General features: G+C 62.5%; 1 protein-coding gene across 6 annotated transcripts in view; it reads left to right on the top strand.

The window, feature by feature from the left end:
- Kcnq2 (potassium voltage-gated channel subfamily Q member 2) overlaps positions 1-19,680 on the top strand; it is a 48,873-nt gene that overhangs the window by 13,013 nt on the left and 16,180 nt on the right. For 3 of the 6 annotated variants that reach the window (XM_076849256.2, XM_076849254.2, XM_076849252.2), the window contains exons 2-10: positions 1,907-1,997; positions 4,562-4,688; positions 5,928-6,103; positions 7,085-7,210; positions 9,094-9,204; positions 9,782-9,877; positions 12,725-12,819; positions 13,842-13,871; positions 16,564-16,632. In XM_076849256.2, the coding sequence (XP_076705371.1) occupies positions 1,907-1,997; positions 4,562-4,688; positions 5,928-6,103; positions 7,085-7,210; positions 9,094-9,204; positions 9,782-9,877; positions 12,725-12,819; positions 13,842-13,871; positions 16,564-16,632 (921 nt within the window). The remainder of the gene's footprint in view (positions 1-1,906; positions 1,998-4,561; positions 4,689-5,927; positions 6,104-7,084; positions 7,211-9,093; positions 9,205-9,781; positions 9,878-12,724; positions 12,820-13,841; positions 13,872-16,563; positions 16,633-19,680) is intronic. The other 3 variants (XM_076849251.2, XM_076849253.2, XM_076849250.2) reach the window with 1 other exon arrangement.

Raw genomic sequence — 19,680 nt, 5'->3', positions numbered from 1 at the left:
CCAACTGTCCTAGAGCATCGACTGGGGTGTTCCCTCCTGAGCTGCTGAGTCAGCGGCAGGCCCAGGCCCTGGCTGAGGCCGTGTCCTCTCATGGTGACTGGGGTGTCGTGCCAACATGCCCTAGGAGTCGCTGTACTTTCAAATGTGATTGACACTTCAGCTGTGACTCTGAGCAGAGCTGAGGACCCTCCACACGGTGCAGGCCCTGGGGTGAGGGAACGGCGAGGGACTGGTACTTTGCATGGGCAACCAGCCTGGACACGGTGGGCTTGTGAGAGCAAGTGGGCAGAGGGCCCCAGGGCTGCCTGCTGGGTTGCGGGGCAGCCAGGTGGCACAGTGCAGGAGGGCGGGCCCGGGCACCTACTGTGTGTGGCACTGTCCAGTGGCCTCCTTGAGTTGACTTCCCTGTGGATGAACGCTTGGCTGGGGATGCAGAGGCTGGGCTGGGGGCCGGGCTGCATGGCTGACACCCCTGGGTCTGTACTGCCTGTCCACCTCTGCTGCAGCAGGGCCCAGCAGTCTCCTGGGCAGGGAGCCCAGCTTTGGGGTTTGGGCTGACCCCAGGTCTCCCGAGACACCCATGGGCCAGCTCCCGTGGTGCTTCAAGGGCTTTCTTTTCTTTATTGGTGGTCCTGGGATGAAGCCAGGCCCCTCGTGTGCTAGGTGAGCATGGCACTGGGCTGAGATCAGCCCCAGGGCGCCTTCTTCCCAGAGAAGGAAAAGAGCAGGTCACCAAACACTGGCCTTCAGCCGGTGTGCCCAAAGGCTCCACACACCCAGGACTTGTTCCCACTGACCCAAGGCTGCTGGGCCGCCTGCAGCGTGGCTTGCCCTCAGGGATGAAGAGAGCTCAGCAGCACGGTGGTGTGGGACGAGGTCAGCAGGACCCTCCATGCCTCGGCCTTCACATCCTGGAGAGCTCTGGTCTTCTTTCTGCAAGGGGCAGAAACCATGTCCAAGGGCATGAAGTTGCAGGCTTCCCTAGTCTGAAGTCCAGGCTCAGGCACAGCTGGATGCTGTCTAAAGGCAGGAGTGTTGAGGCCCTTCTCTATCCTCCACTGCTACCTCCCTGTGGCTTCATCCTCCGGGAGGCCTGTGCCTGGGGCCTTGCACCAGGCCCCAGGCTGCAACTAGGGTCATGGGGCCTCTTTTCATGTGGCTTGACTTGAGCAAAGGTCCTGGGGCTGATGATGCCAGTGCTGGCTGGCAGCCTTGGTACCAGGAGCACCCTGCACCCTGGCTGGAGAGGCTGGTTGAGGGGCTGGTGGTGGGTGCTGCACAGGGTGATGTCTAGTGGCATGTTCTGCCTCTCTGGCACCAGTGCCTTGAATGATGGGGTGTGTGGAGCTGGGAGAGACTCCCTGCAGCCAAGGGAGCTTATGACCAGCCCCCGGATCCACAGGTGGAGGGTGCCAGAGGTTTCTTATGTCCAGTGGGGAGAGGAGGCTGGCCAGAGCTTCAGGCAGGCCTGGGAAAGGGACGCTGTGTGGAGGGAATCCGACCCAGACAGGCTGACATGCAGCTGTGACTGCAGCTCTGTGCCCTGGGCTCTGGTCCCTCCACGTCACTGTTAGCAAGGGTCACTGTGGCCAAGGGGAGCCTCTGTGCCATGTGACCAGAGCACGTTCATGGTGAGGATACGCCCCCTGGAGGTGGACACGTCCCTTTCCCATTGCGAGTGGCCACCTCAGCGGCCTCAGTGCAGCAGGAGCTGCGTCCTTGGGAGGAGCTTCTGGCGGTGCCTCTGGTTAGCTGCCTGTGCCCCAGCGGGGCAGCCTGTGGCTCCCAGGGAGAGGAGCGGGTGTGGCGGCCTCCGGCAGGGGCCCAGGAGGCAGAGGGGGTCGGGGGTCACATCCCTCACTCTTCCCGCTGTGGGCTCTGACCTGCGGCTCTCCGTGTCCTCCAGGTTCTTGCTGGTCTTCTCCTGCCTGGTGCTGTCCGTCTTCTCCACCATCAAGGAGTACGAGAAGAGCTCCGAGGGTGCCCTCTACATCTTGGTGAGCCAGCACCTGGGGCCAAGGGGAACAGGGTGGGGCTGAGCCCAGAAGACAAGGCCCCTGGGCTGGAGAACCTACCGGGCACTCTGGCCTCAGCCCTGCTGCCCATGTGTGCCTGGCCTCCTTAGTCCAGGGGGCACCCAAATATGTGGCCTTGCTCCTTCCAGGTGGGTTCTGTGAGGTGGCCCTTGAGGCCCTTCCCAGGCTCTCAGTCCCCAGCACTGGTGACGCCACCTTGGATGACAGCACCCCTCCACCACCTGGTCCCTCTCCTCACTACCCTCTTGGTTGTGCTGGAGGTGTGGGTGCTCCACTGGATGTGTGGGGTGCGCCCCAGCAGATGTGGCACATGGGTGGGGCGTGATGCTCACAGCAGCCCTGTGCCAGGGCAGGGTGGGCCCCAAGGCAACGGGAGTGTGATTTCTGTTGCCGTTGGTAACGGGGGTGGCTCTCAAGGAAAGTGGGCCCACCAGGAGGCCCCTCCCACACCCACCCTCTGTCCCAGGGCTGCCTGAGTTTCACGGAAGCTGTTTCCTCACTGTCACCTGGGACCCTCCCTCAGCCCTGCCATCGCCCCACATTGTCACCAGCTTTGAACAGGCAGAGCCTAGTCCAGCCCAGACAGTGAGGACCCCCCCAGCCCAGACAGGACCCCCCAGCCCAGACAGGAAGAACCCCCCAGCCCAGACAGGAGGACCCCCAGCCCAGACAGGGAGGACCCCCAGCCCAGACAGGAAGGACCCCCCAGCCCAGACAGGAGGACCCCCAGCCCAGACAGTGAGGACCCCCCCAGCCCAGACAGGAGGACCCCCAGCCCAGACAGGAGGACCCCCAGCCCAGACAGGAGGACCCCCAGCCCAGACAGGGAGGACCCCCCAGCCCAGACAGGAGGACCCCCAGCCCAGACAGGGAGGACCCCCCAGCCCAGACAGGAGGACCCCCAGCCCAGACAGGACCCCCCAGCCCAGACAGGGAGGACCCCCCAGCCCAGACAGGAGGACCCCCAGCCCAGACAGGACCCCCCATCCCAGACAGGGAGGACCCCCCAGCCCAGACAGGAGGACCCCCAGCCCAGACAGGAGGACCCCCCAGCCCAGACAGGAAGAACCCCCCAGCCCAGACAGGAGGACCCCCAGCCCAGACAGGAGGACCCCCAGCCCAGACAGGGAGGACCCCCCAGCCCAGACAGGAGGACCCCCAGCCCAGACAGGAGGACCCCCAGCCCAGACAGGGAGGACCCCCAGCCCAGACAGGATCCCCCATCCCAGACAGGGAGGACCCCCCAGCCCAGACAGGAGGACCCCCAGCCCAGACAGGAGGACCCCCCAGCCCAGACAGGAGGACCCCCAGCCCAGACAGGGAGGACCCCCCAGCCCAGACAGGAGGACCCCCAGCCCAGACAGGACCCCCCATCCCAGACAGGGAGGACCCCCCAGCCCAGACAGGAGGACCCCCAGCCCAGACAGGGAGGACCCCCCAGCCCAGACAGGAGGACCCCCAGCCCAGACAGGACCCCCCATCCCAGACAGGGAGGACCCCAGCCCAGACAGGACCCCCAGCCCAGACGGGAGGACCCCCAGCCCAGATGGGAGGACCCCAGCCCAGACGGGAGGAGCCCCAGCCCAGACGGGAGGACCCCCAGCCCAGACGGGAGGAGCCCCAGCCCAGACGGGAGGACCCCAGCCCAGACGGGAGGAGCCCCAGCCCAGACGGGAGGACCCCAGCCCAGACGGGAGGACCCCAGCCCAGACGGGAGGAGCCCCAGCCCAGACGGGAGGACCCCAGCCCAGACGGGAGGAGCCCCAGCCCAGATGGGAGGAGCCCCAGCCCAGACGGGAGGACCCCAGCCCAGACGGGAGGAGCCCCAGCCCAGACGGGAGGAGCCCCAGCCCAGACAGGGAGGAGCCCCAGCCCAGACGGGAGGACCCCAGCCCAGACGGGAGGAGCCCCAGCCCAGACGGGAGGAGCCCCAGCCCAGACGGGAGGACCCCCTAGCCCAGACGGGAGGAGCCCAGCCCAGACGGGAGGACCCCAGCCCAGACGGGAGGAGCCCCAGCCCAGACGGGAGGAGCCCCAGCCCAGACAGGGAGGAGCCCCAGCCCAGACGGGAGGACCCCAGCCCAGACGGGAGGAGCCCCAGCCCAGACGGGAGGACCCCAGCCCAGACGGGAGGACCCCAGCCCAGACGGGAGGAGCCCCAGCCCAGACGGGAGGACCCCAGCCCAGACGGGAGGAGCCCCAGCCCAGACGGGAGGACCCCAGCCCAGACGGGAGGACCCCAGCCCAGACGGGGAGGACCCCCAGCCCAGACGGGAGGAGCCCCAGCCCAGACGGGAGGACCCCAGCCCAGACGGGAGGACCCCAGCCCAGACGGGGCAGATGAAGACCTCTGTGGTTTTCAGGCCCCTCGTGCTCATGGCTGTGGCCCATGGGGCCCTGTGTCCTGTCCAGGGGTAGACCCTTGCTGCTGGGCCCTGGGGGCCTCCTGGCTCTAGGCTCCTCCCTAGGCACAGCTGCCTGTGGGTGTCCGTCAGGCTGGGGCCTCAACTGTGGGCTCCCCGCAGGAAATTGTGACCATCGTGGTGTTTGGAGTGGAGTACTTCGTGCGCATCTGGGCCGCGGGCTGCTGCTGCCGGTACCGCGGCTGGCGGGGGAGACTCAAGTTCGCCCGGAAGCCTTTCTGTGTGATTGGTGAGGCTCATGGGGTGGGGTCGGGGGCGTGGGGTGCAGAGACTGGCCTGGAAGGAGCTGGTGTCCATGCCGGCTGCAGCAGGCTGGCCAGATGCCAGGACCAGCTTCTTCTGGAAGTTTCTTCTCCCCATAGGTAGAGCTCATGATTGGCGTGGGCAGGGTGTCAGGGGAGGGACAGGAGCCAGGCAGCCTGCCCCAGACCCCACAGGCAGGGTGCACAGTGGAACAGCCCATCCTAGGGCCTGGCGCTGCCCAGATTCCTGTGAGGCTCAGCATGCACCACCATGTCCACCTGTCCCTTCGGGGTGGGGGACGGTGGCTCTGAGGGAGGGAGGCCATGTCCACCTGTCCCTTCAGGGTGGGGGATGGTGGCTTTGGGGGAGGGAGGCCATGTCCACCTGTCCCTTCAGGGTGGGGGATGGTGGCTTTGGGGGAGGGAGGCCAGGTCCACCTGTCCCTTCAGGGTGGGGGATGGTGGCTTTGGGGGAGGGAGGCCATGTTCACCTGTCCCTTCAGGGTGGGGGACGGTGGCTCTGAGGGGAGGGAGCCATGTCCACCTGTTCCTTTGGGGTGGGGGATGGTGGCTCTGGGGGAGGGAGGTCATGTCCACCTGTCCCTTTGGGGTGGGGGATGGTGGCTCTGGGGGAGGGAGGTCATGTCCACCTGTCCCTTCAGGGTGGGAGGTGGTGGCTCTGGGGGAGGAAGGCCATGTCCACCTGTCCCTTTGGGGTGGGAGGTGGTGGCTCTGGGGGAGGAAGGCCATGTCCACCTGTCCCTTTGGGGTGGGGGATGGTGGCTCTGGGGGAGGGAGGCCATGTCCACCTGTCCCTTCAGGGTGGGAGGTGGTGGCTCTGGGGGAGGAAGGCCATGTCCACCTGTCCCTTCAGGGTGGGGGGTGGTGGCTCTGAAGGAGGGAGGCCGTGTCCACCTGTCCCTTTGGGGTGGGAGGCCGTGTCCACCTGTCCCTTTGGGGTGGGAGGCCGTGGCTCTGAAGGAGGGAGGCCGTGTCCACCTGTCCCTTTGGGGTGGGAGGCCTTGTCCACCTGTCCCTTTGGGGTGGGAGGCCGTGGCTCTGAAGGAGGGAGGCCGTGTCCACCTGTCCCTTTGGGGTGGGGGTGGTGGCTCTGAGGGAAGCCGTGTCTACCTGTCCCTTTGGGGTGGGGGCTGTGGCTCTGAGGGAGGCTGTGTCCACCTGTCCCTTTGGGGTGGGGCGAGGCCGTGACCCTGCCGTCTCTGCAGACATCATGGTGCTCATCGCCTCCATTGCCGTGCTGGCCGCGGGCTCGCAGGGCAACGTCTTCGCCACGTCTGCGCTCCGGAGCCTGCGCTTCCTGCAGATCCTGCGCATGATCCGCATGGACCGGAGGGGGGGCACCTGGAAACTGCTGGGCTCTGTGGTCTACGCCCACAGCAAGGTGAGTGGCCCGGGCTGCAGGGCCCAGCCAGGCCCAAGGCCGCTGCCACCTGAGTGCTTCCTGGGTCCCTCTGCCCTGGGCCCGCTGCAGGGCTCCTGGCCTGGGAGGAAGGGCTAAGGGCTGGGCCGCTCAGGTGTGGAGCAGCCTCCCTCCCCTTCCATCTCGGGGTTTCTCTCTGGGACTGGACCTGATTTTGTCATCTGCCCCCGGAAAGCTGCTTTCCTGCATGGCCAGCCAGCTGGGCCCCTCCTGGAGCCGCTGGCTCTGTGGTTGGGTGTCTCATTTCCTGGTTTGGAGCGCCTGGATCGATACACGGGTGGAGTCACCTGCCGGCTGGCTGTTTAAGCTGTGGCTTGCGTGGCTGCTGTCTGGGGGACCTGTGGGGTGGCTGCAGCCACATGCCTGTGTTCCTGGGGCCTGAGGCCCCTAGTGGCCAAGACCCCCGTCCTGCCAGATTGTGCTGTAATGTAAACTTGTGTGGCTGGGTTATTTGCCTAAGTGGTCCCTTCCCGTCTTCCTACCTGCCAGAGCCCTGTGTGGCCGTGCCAGCTTTGGGGCAGGAATCAGGCCCTGGGGGAGGTAGGCTCCCTATTGCCTGGCCCCTGCTTCCTCCCTGATGCTGGGGTGGTGGGATGCAGCTGGGTGGGCCAGCCTCCCCTGTGGCGCTGTCTGGAGGGCTTTCTCCAGGCCTGCCTGTGTTGGCAGACACTCCAAGACCTGGGTGGGTGCTAGCCCACGGGCCACGTGCTGCTGTTCTTCCAGGTCTCCAAGTGCAGATGGGGGGCCCAGCTCAACAGAATTGCACAACAATGTCCCCTCCCATCTGGGTTGTAACCTTCCGGCCAACCCCTGCAGGGGCAGTGCTGGTCTGCCTTGGGGGTCAACCCCAAACTCTGGAGATGCAGAGACTAGTAGGCTCCTGGGCTGGACGCTGGCCAGGCTAGCTGAGCACTGCAGTGATGTGGCCCGTCTTCCCTGCAGGAGCTGGTCACTGCCTGGTACATTGGCTTTCTCTGCCTCATCCTGGCCTCATTCCTGGTATACCTGGCAGAGAAGGGTGAGAATGACCACTTCGACACCTACGCAGATGCACTCTGGTGGGGCCTGGTGAGTCCCAGCCTGTGGACCTTGGGTCAGCGTTGCTTCCCTGAGTGTGCACAACTACCTCCTCACACCCTCCTGCCCAGTCCAGAGGCTGCGCCTACCCTCAGGGTCTGCAGAGGAGACCCACCTGCCCTTGAAGAGCAGGCTGGCCACATCTCTTGGGGGCCACCTGCTGGCTGCCCATGGACAGCCTGTGGAGGTGGTGGCAGAGGTTGGGGGTGGCTGTGGATGTGCGCACACACGTATGTGTGTGTGTATGTACACATGTGTATGCATATGTGCGTGGTGTGTATGTATGTGTGTGTGCGGGTGCACATGTGTATGTACATTCATATGTGAGCATGTGCATGTGTATAACATACATGTTTACACTGTGTGTGCACAGGTGTGTAATGAGTGTGTAATAAGTGTGTTTGTATGTGTGCATGTGCAGTGTGTGTTGTGTGTGCAGATATACATATGCACATGTGTTTGCACATGTGTGCAGCATACATGTAAGTGATCTGTATGTTTGCACGTGTATGAGTGTAATGTGTGTATGTGTGCAGTGTGTATGTGTTTGTGTGTATACATGTGCATGCATTCACCTGTGTAATGTGTGTGCATGTATGTGCTTGTGTATGCACATGTGTGTGTGCATGTATGCGCATGAGTCATGTCTGTGTGTGTGTGTGTGTGTGTGTGTGCATGCACCAGCACTGGGAAGAGCTGGGCTCTCTGCCCACTGACAGCTCACCTGCTCTTTACCTGTGTGCCAGGGTGCGTGGGAGGAGAGAGGATGGGGGTTCTGAGAGCCCTGGACAGGTGGGGCTGTCTTGAGGCTCCCAGATCAGGGGCCAAACCCAAGACCTTTCATTCATTTGGGGTAGGGCTGGATGCTTGCCTGTCCCAGGACATTCCTTTCTGGACTCCCAGCCTGGCCCTGCCCCCCATGGTGAAAGGGACACTGCTCTCTGTGGCCTCCCTGGGCTCAGCCTTCCAGGCTGCCCTGTGCAGGGTGGTGTGGACCCTGGGGACCGTGGTCCTGCTTGCATGGCCACCCCTCCCCAGGGCCACCCTCCTGGTCCCACTGCTGCTCTGGTGCCCAGACTGCTGTTCCGCACTGTCCACAGCCCCCAGCCTCTCTCCGTCTGTCCCTCCCTCCTGCTTTTCTATCACCTTTCACTGCCACATGTTGGGGAGTGGCAATAAATCAGTGTTTTGTGTCTTCAAAAATAAGTCTTGGTATGTTAAAAAGCTGCACGCGAGGCCAAGTCTGTGGCAAAGCCTCAACTGGGCGGGTTTGTGGTGGGCAGTGTCCCACTGGCCCACTGTTCCCTGCACCAGCTTCCCAGTGCCCTTGGTGTCCAGAACCTTCTCTGCAGGTCCTACAGCTGGCTGTGAGGGGCGCTTGCTCTCACTGCTCTGCACCCTCACCAGGGCCACAGCCACCTCGGCCACCTGGGCTGCTGTCCCTGACCTCAGACTGCCCAGTTTGCTCTCTGTGCCTGGGGCAGATGCCTGGAACCTGGGCCCCTGGGCCCCGTGAAGGCGCCATCCTCTCAGGGTGGTGGCCCACCCCTGGTTCCAGATAGGGATGTCCTCTGTTGGCCCCTGTGGTCCTGGTGGTGGGGTTGTCGGGTTACCTGCAAGCACCTCCTGTCCTGGCCCCCGTCACCGGGCTTCCTCAGGGTGCTGTCATGAGGGGCCACTCCTGCTGCCCTGGCCTTACTGGGTGGGTGCCGAGGCAGCCAAGGCCCCTTGTTGGTCCAGCTGGGTTCTGAGTAGTCCCCCAGGGGTGTAAATGAGCCTTTGGGTGAGTCCCCAAGTGCTCAGTAGCCCAGGGTGGGGGGCCTCCATGGGAGCCACTGCCTACCTGGCGAACTGACCCAGCCCCTGCCCCACAGATCACCCTGACCACCATTGGCTACGGGGACAAGTACCCCCAGACCTGGAACGGGAGGCTCCTGGCAGCAACTTTCACCCTCATCGGTGTCTCCTTCTTCGCCCTTCCTGCGGTAAACCTCCACGTCTTCCTGTGGGGAGGGACCAGGCTCCCCAGGACCCTTGACAACAGGCCTCCCTTGTGGGGACCTCACCCCGGGCTGCAGTGGAGGCTGCCCTGGCTAGGACCCCGTGACCCTGAGCTGGCAGCCTCCCTGTCGTGCGCTCCAGGGTCCCATGCTGTGACTTCTGACCAGCTCTTATGGTCACTGTGACTTCTGTCCAAACACCTGGATAGACAGCAGCACTGCAGCATGGTGACAGCTCCCCTGTCAGGCTCCCTGGGCTCCAGGCCCACCCCAGGCAGAGGGGTGGGGGCTCTGCTGAGCCTTCACAGCACCAGGGTGGGCAGTGGCCAGTGGCATGGGCTGTCCTTTGGCTTTGATGTGGGCATGCTGTGCCTCCTGTTGGCCAGCGTGTTCCTTGCCCCCAAATCAGAAGGCTAGCCCTGCCTGGTCTCCAGGTGGTTTGGGGTTGGGAGATGGAGGGTGGGACTCTGTGGGCAGGCGGGAGCAGTGGGGTTCCCCTGGGTGTCGGCCGTGGGTTGGGGGTATAGGCCCACAGGCCTGTTCCGACCCTGGTGACTTGCAGGGCATTCTGGGGTCTGGCTTTGCCCTGAAAGTGCAAGAACAGCATCGGCAGAAGCACTTTGAGAAGAGGCGGAACCCGGCCGCAGGCCTGATCCAGGTGGGTCTCAGCCTCCCACCTTGGGGACCAGGGACAGCCCCTGTCTGGCCTTACTGGTGCAGAGTGGAGCCTGCTTGGGGTGTGCCTGAGGGTGGCTGTCCCCAGGACAGGACCACAGTCCCTGTCTCTGCAGGAACATGCGAGGCACCAAGGTTGCCTGGGCCAGTGTGAAACGGGTCAGTGCCTGAGGCTGCGCAGCCCAAGGCCCTTGTCCTGGGGGTGCTCTGCCAGGCCCGGTTGTCCCAGGCCCTGTTCTGCAGCTGTGGGGCCCATGCTTGGTGAGTCGTCACTCAGGTGGCAGGTGGTGCCCCCGCGGTGTCTGTGCACCTCTGAGCCTGACCTGTGCGCGGGGTGTCCTGAGTGCGGCCAGCCCGTCCCACCACGCAGGGGCAGGTGGGTGTGGCGGCCACCTGGATGTGTGGGCAGAAGGGCAAAGGTTCCTGCTGGACCCTCGGGGTGACGGGAGCTTATGGCCGGCCAGGCGTGGCCTGCCTCTGCTGTTTCCTTCTGAAGATGTGGCTCTCTCAGTCCAGCCTGCTTTTACGTGTGTGTGTGTGTGTGTGTGTGTGTGTGTGCACGCGCGCCCAACTTTTACCTCGAAACTCCACATGGCCATTTTGTTTGTAATTGCAAAAGAACAGACACCCGGAGTCAGCCGCTGCCTCAGGGGCTCAGAGGTCACTCAGGGCAGAGTAAGCAGCCCCAACTGCTGCTCCTGGAGGTCACTTTAGCAGCCAGAGAACCCCGTGCCAGCAGAGGGCATTGCCATGCTGTCCCCCCGTGTGTGAGAGGTGAGAGGACACTCACCTCTAAGGCTTGGCTCTCAGGGCTCCCCACGACGCTGGGCTGTTCCCAGGGTCTGAGGAGTGGGCACAGGATGGAGGCCCTGGCAGAGCAGCAGGTCAGAGGGTTCTTCCTCTGGGGGAAGCTGACCAGTTGTGGGGACGGAAGCACAGCCCTCTGAGAGGTGTGTGACCTGGTGGACTCCAGCCCCCAGGGAGGAGACGCCCTGGGGAGGCTCCGGAGGAGACCAGGCACTTCGTGCCCAAGGCATAGGGGCTGCTCCTCCGGGAAGCCAGCCCGCCAGGCCGCGGTCCCGCTGTCTTCCCCCACGGTGCTTGTTCGCTGGGCAGTGTCAAGTGCTAAGTGAAGGCGCTCCATGTCTGTGGCTGGAGACAGTCCCGTGGGTTGGTCTTGGTGAGACTGGTCACGGACTCGGTGGCATCCCTGCCCCGAGCCCAGGGCCCTGTCTGGAGCTGGAGAGGCTGGTCGTAAGGCTCAGGTGGAATTGCAGTGGACGCCAGCTCCATCAGGCTGGAAGCAGGACAGCCAGACTTGCTGCTGCGGCTGGAAGCACTCTGCCCTGGTGGGGACGCACAGGTCAGCGGAACAGTCCGTCGCCGACCCTCTGTCTGAGGGGCTGATCTCCAGCCAGAGCCCCATGTCCACCTGGGCAGGAAGAGTCCTGGCACATGCTACCAGGACAGCTGGTGTCCTAGGGCTGGGCCGTGCTTTTGCAGTGCTGGGCTTGAGCCTGGGCCTTGCATGTGCTGGCCGCGTGCTCCGCCACTCAGCTGTGTCCCCGGCTTATTTTTCAAAGATCCATTTTAAAAGAATGGAACTTGTCACTTACCTCACACCATGTACAAAGATCAGTGGAACGGTCATCAGAAACCTGAACGCAGGAGCCAAGGCCACCGCAAGTCCGTGGAACAGTCACGCCCCCTGGCCTGTGCTTCCTGCGACACAGCGGCAAAGCAGGGAAGGGCCAGAGGCTCCTGGAAGCTGTGTGCTGGGTGGGGAGGGCGGGAGACCGCAGCACAGGGCCCAGCATCCACTGGACACAGCAAGTTCGAAGCCCAAAAGGTCACGAGCAGAGGATTTCCAAGAAGATAAGTGGACAGCCAGCAAGCCAGGTTGCTGGTGGCCAGGAAGATGCAGGCTGTGCCCGTATGGGGCCACTCCCTGCCCACAGGGGAGGCTGAGTGTGGGTGGGAGGAGGTGGCCCTTGCCCTCTGCTGGCGGGATGCACAGAGCCACTCCAGGGCTGCCTGGAAGCTTGGCAGAAAGCTGTGGCTCACCCTGCAAGCTACTTCTAGCCACTGGCCAGGAGAACTGAGTCAGCAGGTGGCGTGCCCAAAGCAAGTGCACAGATGTGCACAGAAGCAGTTTACAGTAGCCCTGGGGGGCAGACAAACCTGTCAGTGGATGAGCGGGTGGTCAGGAAGTGGTGCTTCCACACAGTAGAATACTATTCAGCCATCAAAAAGGAACAGTACCCAGGGGCTGGGGCTGGGGCTCAGCGGTAGAGCACTCGCCTGGCACATGCGAGGCCCTGGGTTCGAACCTCAGCACCACATAAAAATAAATAAATAAAATAAAGGTACTGTGTCCAAGTACAACTAAAAAATAAATATTAAAGAATAAAGAAAGAAAGAAAAGGAGCAGAGCCCAGGCCTCAACGGGGGCCCCCTGAGGACGTTTTGCTCAGCAACCGAAACCACACGGGGAAGGCCAGAGTGTGGGTCTCACACTAGTCAATGTCCAGAACAGGAGTGGGAACGGTGGCTGTGGGTCCTGGGGAGGGGACAGGAGCAGGCATGTACGTGGCCCCCGGAAGGTGAAGCAGCTGCGGGGACCAGCAGGTCACACTTGGTGCCCCCATAGGAGGAAGTGCAGGGAGCACACCCCTAGGCAGGGGTCAGCCTGGAGGACAGGCCCACAGCCTAGCGCTCAGTGCGCCTTCCTGGTCCCTGTGGTGGCCTGTTAGGGCTGGGGGCGGACGGAGGTGGGTGGGGCGGGCGGCCTGGCGGGAGCGGAGCCGCTGAGCTGGCCTTGCCCCCGCAGTCGGCTTGGAGGTTCTACGCCACCAACCTGTCCCGCACGGACCTGCACTCCACCTGGCAGTACTACGAGCGCACCGTCACCGTGCCCATGTACAGGTACCCGCGCCAGCCCCGTCCCGCGAGCCAGGCGTGGTTTTGATTTCCATCTGTTCTTAAGCCCCATTTTCTGTTGTTCATTATTTTGACGGATTTTTATTTCTCTTTTTCTTTAAAATGTATGCATTTTTCAAAAAAGAACCGTGTGTGGTTTATTTCAAAGCATTTATTTGGTTCCTTGTTTCCATGTCTCGGCTTTTGTTTTGCACCCCACCTGCCCCTTTGCTTTCTGTCCTCTGCTATGTGTCCCCAGTACCACCAGCTGAGTGTTGACCACAGTGCTGGGTGCAGAGTCTTCCATGGCCGGTAGGCCCCAGCTGCAAGCTCTGGGGGTGATGGTGACCCCAGCAAGGAGCAGGGGTCCTGTGTGGGGGAGGGGAGAGACCCCCAGACCACAGGGGGGCACTTGGGCTAGGAGACCACACTCTCCAGGGGTCCCAGGTGCCCCCAACAGGACAGAGCACAGGACACCCAGACCTGGGAAGGAGGCAGATGGGCCCCTTGGCCTGCTGGTCAGCTGTCAGGGTAGGATCTGTCTATGCTGGGCTCTTGCTTGGGTTGAGGTCTGGGTGAGAGGAGAGCGTCTGTGCAGTTGGGTGCTGCTGGCTAAGTCCCTCTGCCCCGAGGCCATCCTGCGGGATGGGGTCCTTCCAGCTTTCTCACCTGCTCCGGGGTGTTTCTCCCCACCCGGCCCATTCGGGTGGGTGCAGAGAGCCTGGTGGGGATCTGAGGCGGGGCTCACCTGAGGGCCCTGCAGCCATGGGTGGCCCGGCCCTGCCCTCACATCCACCCGCTGGTGCCTCTGGAGCTGAGCCCGGGAGCCTGCGCCCTGGACCACACGCATGCAGCGACCGTGCGCCGTGCCCGGGCCGGGCAGCGGCGGGGCTGGGCCTTGTGCTAATTCTCTCTGTTCTGTTGTCCCCCTCTTCCCTGACTATTTTTTTTTTTTTCGTTTTCTTTTTCTTACCCCGTTCTCTCCCACGTTTTGGTTCCTTTCCCCTGTGTGTGTGGAAACTTGAAAGCTCACAAACTCAAACCTACGGGGCCTCCAGGTAGGAACTGCATGGCGGAGCTGTGTGTGTGACGCCTCCCTCCAGTCTGCCGGGCCAGCCCCGGGCGGGGTCCTCACGCAGACACCCTCAGGTCTTGCTCCCTGTGGCCCTCCCTGCCTGGAGCCCAGCCCACCCCTCACCCCTCGCCCTGCCCCCTTGGAGCTGCTTCCTGTTGCTGGCCCCTGTGTCCCTGGCCATCTTTCGTTCTTGTTCTGCTTTGTGCCTTGTCTCATAGCTGTGGTCCCCCGTCCCTGCCCCACCTGCACCCCACGGCCCTGCTTGTGAACAGAGTTGTGGATGTGGGGCCACCGTGTGGCTCGGGGACTGTGTCAGGCCCAAGAGCGTATCCCAGACAGAACTCCAGGCAGGGGAGGCCATGCACACCAGGGCACCTGCCCTGGCAGCCTGCCTCTGGGCTCTCCCCGCCCCCCGGAGCCTCTCAGTTGCAGGGTGGAGTCCAAGGCCTGGGAGCCTCCCTACTGGATCAGTGTGCCCACACCTGATGACCCTTGCTGAGTCTTGCCCCCTGTGGGGGCCTGTGGAGTGACCACAGGAAGCTCCTCCTCACATACGGTGCCAGTGCAAGGGCCCTCCCCTGACAAGGGTGTGGGCCTGGGCTGGATGAAACCACGTCCCTGTCCAGCTCCTCTCCAGAGGCCAGCAGGGGCCTGGTCGGTGGGCCCAGGTCCCCCCTGTGGAAAGAGGCCTGCCCAGGCGTGGGGTTGGGTGAGGAGGTCACGCTTAAAGAGTGGGGCTGCTGTGCTGGGCAGAGGTGGGTCAGGCCCCATGGGCATTACCCCCAGTGTCCTCTTCCTGGACCCCTGGGCTCCTTGCTCCCTGGAGTGACGATGCCATGTCTCCCTCGGCCCTTGTCTAGCCAGAACTGCACCCAGAAGTAAGATGCACCAGTGTCTGCAGAGCCCTGGCCTGGCTGGATGGGGTGTCCCCTAAGGCTGGCGGACCATCGTCCAGTCCATGTTCTCTCCGGGCACCCCCACCCCTCCCTAGCACGCAGTGCCCTCGTCCTCCATGACTGCTCCCAGCTACCCTGGGCTCTGCCGGGCTCTACCTGCCTACCCTGGTGCCCTGCCCCTGGTGTCCCAGGCAAGACACCTTCTCTGGCTCCAAGGATGGTGTCACCTTTCTTATCTAAGCCTGCATGTGTGGGGGCCCAGGGCAGAGTGGTCCCCGGCTCCCTGCTCCAGGCATCAGTGGGGTAGGCAGGGAGGGGTGGGGAGGCCAGCTGGGTCCCTGTGGACAGACTCTGCACCCTGCTGCCTCACCTGGTTACTGGCCCCAGCTTTGGGCTGAGCCACTGGACATTGGTAGCCTGGGGGGGGGGCAGGCAGGGGAGAGCTCACAGGACCACCCCTCCAGGGCCTGACTCTGCTGGGGGTGCAGGGGCAGCCGGGCCAGGAGCCGAGGGGTTGTGGGAATGGCAGTGTCTGTTGCAGGTTGAGCCGGGGAGGATCTCTGCGTGGAAGGGCCAGGCAGATGTGAAATGAGGGGGTGACTGTGGGCCAGTAGGATCAGTTGTCCTTTGACTTTGGGGCCAGGGGAGTCACTTAGTGAGAGAGGCAAGGATGTGGGCCCATCTGGAGGACACACTCGGGTGGGGCTGGGCAGAGCAGGTGGCAGTGGTGGGAGGGTCCAGTTGGGGCTTGGCAGAGCAACCAGGAGGTACTGGAAGGGTGTCCCCAGCAGACACTGAGGCCATGTGGGTGTCAGAATGGGTGAGGGCTGGGCAGGGAGGTTAGTCCTGCTCTGCCACTGAGGACCAGGAGGACAGAGGTGAGAAGGGGTGAGGGTTCAGGGCCGGGGTCTCGGAGCTTTGTCGGGGCTCCACGGAGCTGGGGGCTGAGGGGGCAGCGAAGGCTCTGCAGAGTGAGGGTGTCATGATCAGGGTGGAGCTGAGTCAGGCCAGGAGTGAGGGGTGTCGGAGGCCAAGAGCCAGGCAGCTGAGGTGGGTGCAGAGGGAGAGGGTCGCCCAGATACGGGGAGGAGCCCCGCCTCCCAGGCCGGAGTGCATTTCCCCGGTCAGTCTGCAGGACCTGTCCCTGGTTGTGCCAGGGCTCAGGAGTGGCTGGATGTAGCGCGGGCAGGTAGGGCTGGCGCGAGGCTGCTGGGCTGTGTGTGGCCAGATCTGGGGAGAGGGGAGCAGAACCGGGTCACTTGCCTAAGTTCCCAGGGCTTGTCCCCCGGCTGTCTAGGCCACTCATCTTCAGACCTAGAGATGAGCTTCTCTGATCGGGAAAGCCCTGCAGTGGCCTTGGCTCCTGCCCTGCCCCAGCTTCCACAGGGAACGTGGCTCTGCAGCAGGACTTGTGGCCTGGATGTGCTGGGGTGCAGACGTGCAGCCGGCTGCCCCTTGCGGGAGGGCGAGGAGGAGGACCCTCACCTGGGCCTGTTCTCTTGACCCCTCCACGCTGCAGTGCTGGACTCTCACAGACAGCCTGGCACCTTCCCCTCTGCTGTTCATGTTGGGCACTGCCCATCTCCAGGTCACGAGGCCCCAGGGACAGCCTACAGAGTGAAGGTAGTACTGGGGCCTAGAGAGGTGGAGACACAGAGCCCTTGGAGGTCTGGCCACACCCCACATCTCTGGCATTTGCACCTGTTCCGGGTGCAGGGTTGAGCCTTCCTGGAGGCCAGTGTGGACAGGAAACTCACTCCCATCTCCTCTCCTGCTCAGACTCATCCCACCTCTCAACCAGCTGGAGCTGCTGAGGAACCTCAAAAGCAAATCGGGACTCACCTTCAGGTCAGCTGCAGGTCTCCCAGGCAGGGGCTGGAGCTGTGGGGCAGGACGGGCAGCTTAGGCCTCCTGAGGGTCCCAGCTGCCCTGGCAAGTGGCAGGAAGCCTCCTGGGATGTGCTTGGCCATGAGTCTTGTGATATTGGTGCTTTCTGCTTCTGCTGACCTACTCAGCTCCTGTCCCGGAGAAGATGGGTGGGCATAATGGGAGGGATACAGGGTGAAGTGTGGAGCGTGCATGACTGTTCATGGCTGTGCTCGGCACCCAGGTGGTGGCACCTTTAATTACAAGTTCTACTGCTCACTTCTTGCAGTGCTCTGGCACATCACTGATGTGCTGAGGGCCTGTGTGCAGGCAAGCACCATCTGTCCTCAGCAGGGCAGTGGGGTGGCGGTGTGTCTTGTGGCAGCCTCTGCTATGCAGAGGTGGGTTCATGCTTTTGGTCCTATAAATACGACCCTTGGCATCTGTATCACACCTGGGTTGGCCGAGGGGCCCAGGTTCCAGTGGCATGTCCTCATCACAAGGGGGATATTTGAGGACACAGAGAGGGACAGATGTGGGCAGAGGCTGAGGTGATGCTGCCATAAGACAAGAATATCTAGAGCCACCGGAGCTGGAGAGGCAGCAGGGACTCCCCCAGAGCCTTCCTTGGAGAGTACAGCTGCCAACCTCAGTGTCAGGCTTCTAACCTGCCAGGCATGAGAGGGTGGCTTCCAATATTCAGCCACCATTGTGCATTCTGTTATGGCAGCTCCAGCAAACCTGGGGGGCTCTGCTGTGCACCAGAGCAGGCAGGTGATGGGCAGGGGGCTCTGAGGTGCAGCGCAGGGGACAGGTGAGGAGCAGGGGGCTCTGAGGTGCAGCAGAGGGAGCAGGTGAGGGGCAGGGGGCTCTGAGGTGCAGCGGAGCGTGTAGGTGACGGGGAAGAGGTCCTAGGTGCAGTAGAGCAGGCCCTGCTCCCTGAAGGTGGTGGGTGGAAGCTGTGCTGAAGGTGGTTCTGGTGAGCAACATAGGAGAAACTTTATGTCATTGAGCAATTACTTGTATATCGTTACATACAAATGGATGTTGCCAGAATTCTGACTGCTGCAGTGCTTCTGGTGCTGCTCAGAAGGAAGGGAGCAAAGGATGAGTTCCTGCAAACCAAGGAAAGCTGGTTCTCACTGCAGGGTGGCAGAGGCGTGGCTGGGTCTTCTTTTCTGTGGAAGCAGAATCAGTGATGAACTTGGGGACTTGGCCAAAGAGGGTTCCTAGCCAAATGTGGAAGTGCCGCCTGGCTGCTCTGTACTAACAACAGTGAGGCTGGAGAAGAGACGTCCAGGGGGTGCTGCTAAGAGAAGCCAGAACCTGAAGATTTGGGAGTTTCCAGCTGTCCAGGGAGCAAGCCTCATAAATCAGGAGGCACTCTGGGCAGGCTTGCCCAGAGCAAAGCCCGCAGGTGAGGCTGGACAACCTGCAAGGAGAGTGGGCATGTGGCTCGTGGACCCACTGAACCACCTCAGCAGAAGCCAGGAAGGAGCCCTGTCTTACAGCCCTGAGAGGAGCCAGAGGATTTGAGCCACAGGAGCACTGCCAACACCCATGAAAGGAACAGAGGCTGCCGGCTGCTGGATCGTCCGGCAGGAGTGCGGCTGCTGCAGTTGCCCAGCTGCAAACCCCAGCTGCCCTTCAGAACAGGGACCTCCCAGAGCTGGGGGAGCCGATGAAGGCAAATGCCCTGGTTGTTCAGAGCTCGAAGCCCGGACATTACCAGTCACACTTTCACCTTGGGTGCAGGGACCTCCGTTACTTCTTCCTTCTGGAACTGAGATATCTGCTCTTGCTGTCTCTCCACTGTAGCTTTTAAGCAGGAACCTCATTTGGCCATCAGATGGCTCACAGGAGCCTTGCCTACGTGGCTTAAGTGGTTTTAGTTGAGACTTGGGACTTCCTATGCTAGTGGCATTTAGATGACATTTTAGATGGGGAGTTGGCACTGCACTGAGCAGAGACCTCAGGGTGGGGATGGGGCGAGCGCACTCAGGACATCCGTGGATGGGGACTTCTGGGAGCACCCCCAGTAGGATCCTGGCCCAGAGCCTGTGAGTGTGACTCCTCTTGGAGGAGGGTCTTTGTGGAGGTCATCAGTTAAGGGTCTTGAGGTGAGGTTGTCCAGTGAGCCTCAGCTCAAGCATAGCTGTCCTTCAGGAAGATGGGGGACACAGGGCCCAGAAGAGAGCTCTGGGGAAGCCAGAGGCAGGGACGGAGAGATAAGCCAGGAGTCGAGGGACAGAGGGCCCAGAGCTGGAAGAGGCAGCAAGGTTTCTCGCCTGCACACAGGGAAGGTGCCTTGCCCCTGGCACCTTGGCCTTGGGTCTGTGGCCTCCGGACCAAGAGAGGAAATGTCTATTGTTTAAAGTCAGGTTTGAGGCAATTTGTTGCAGTATCCTCAGGAAGTGAGGGGTGACCTGAGCTCCTGGCTGGAGTGCTGGGGCCTGCCTGTGGAGCCCAGCACCCTCAGCCTGCTCCAGATACCTGAGCTTTAGCGTGCCCCAGGATGGGCCTCCTGTGAGGCATGTTGTTCCTGGGGTACAAAGGCCCGCCAAGGTGCTCTGGGCTCCTTGAGGACCCCTGGCCAGGCAGGAGCCTGGCCACACCCTCCTCCTTTGCAGCTGCTCGCTAGGCCCAGGTTGTGGTACCTGTACCAGCTGTGCAGGGTGCTTGAAAGTGCACAGAGGAGCCCCAGTACTGCAGGAGACTGGCCTGAGTGCTCTGAGGGGTCACCCCCCAGCCTCTGAGCTCAGTGGGGGGCATCAGAGCCGCTGGTCTAACGTTCTATTTACAACTAACATTACCAGCAGAAACATCCACCTCAAATTGAACCACCATGAGCAAGAGGGCCTTGGGAGCAAGACCTGGGGTCAACTGGCCACATCTCTGGCCAGTTCAACCCACCGCTAGAAAACTGCATGAAAGAAAAATGGCATTAGGAGCTTTCTTCCGAAAACATTTTCTTTTTGAGATCTGTGAATGCCCAGTGGAAGTGCGCTCTTGGTGGGAAGGTGGCGGGCC

This window comes from Callospermophilus lateralis, chromosome 3, assembly GCF_048772815.1.
Source record: "Callospermophilus lateralis isolate mCalLat2 chromosome 3, mCalLat2.hap1, whole genome shotgun sequence".
In the NCBI taxonomy this organism is placed as follows: domain Eukaryota; kingdom Metazoa; phylum Chordata; class Mammalia; order Rodentia; family Sciuridae; genus Callospermophilus; species Callospermophilus lateralis.
The sequence above is the reverse complement of the archived record's forward strand: the minus strand, read 5'-3'. Positions and strand labels throughout refer to the sequence as shown.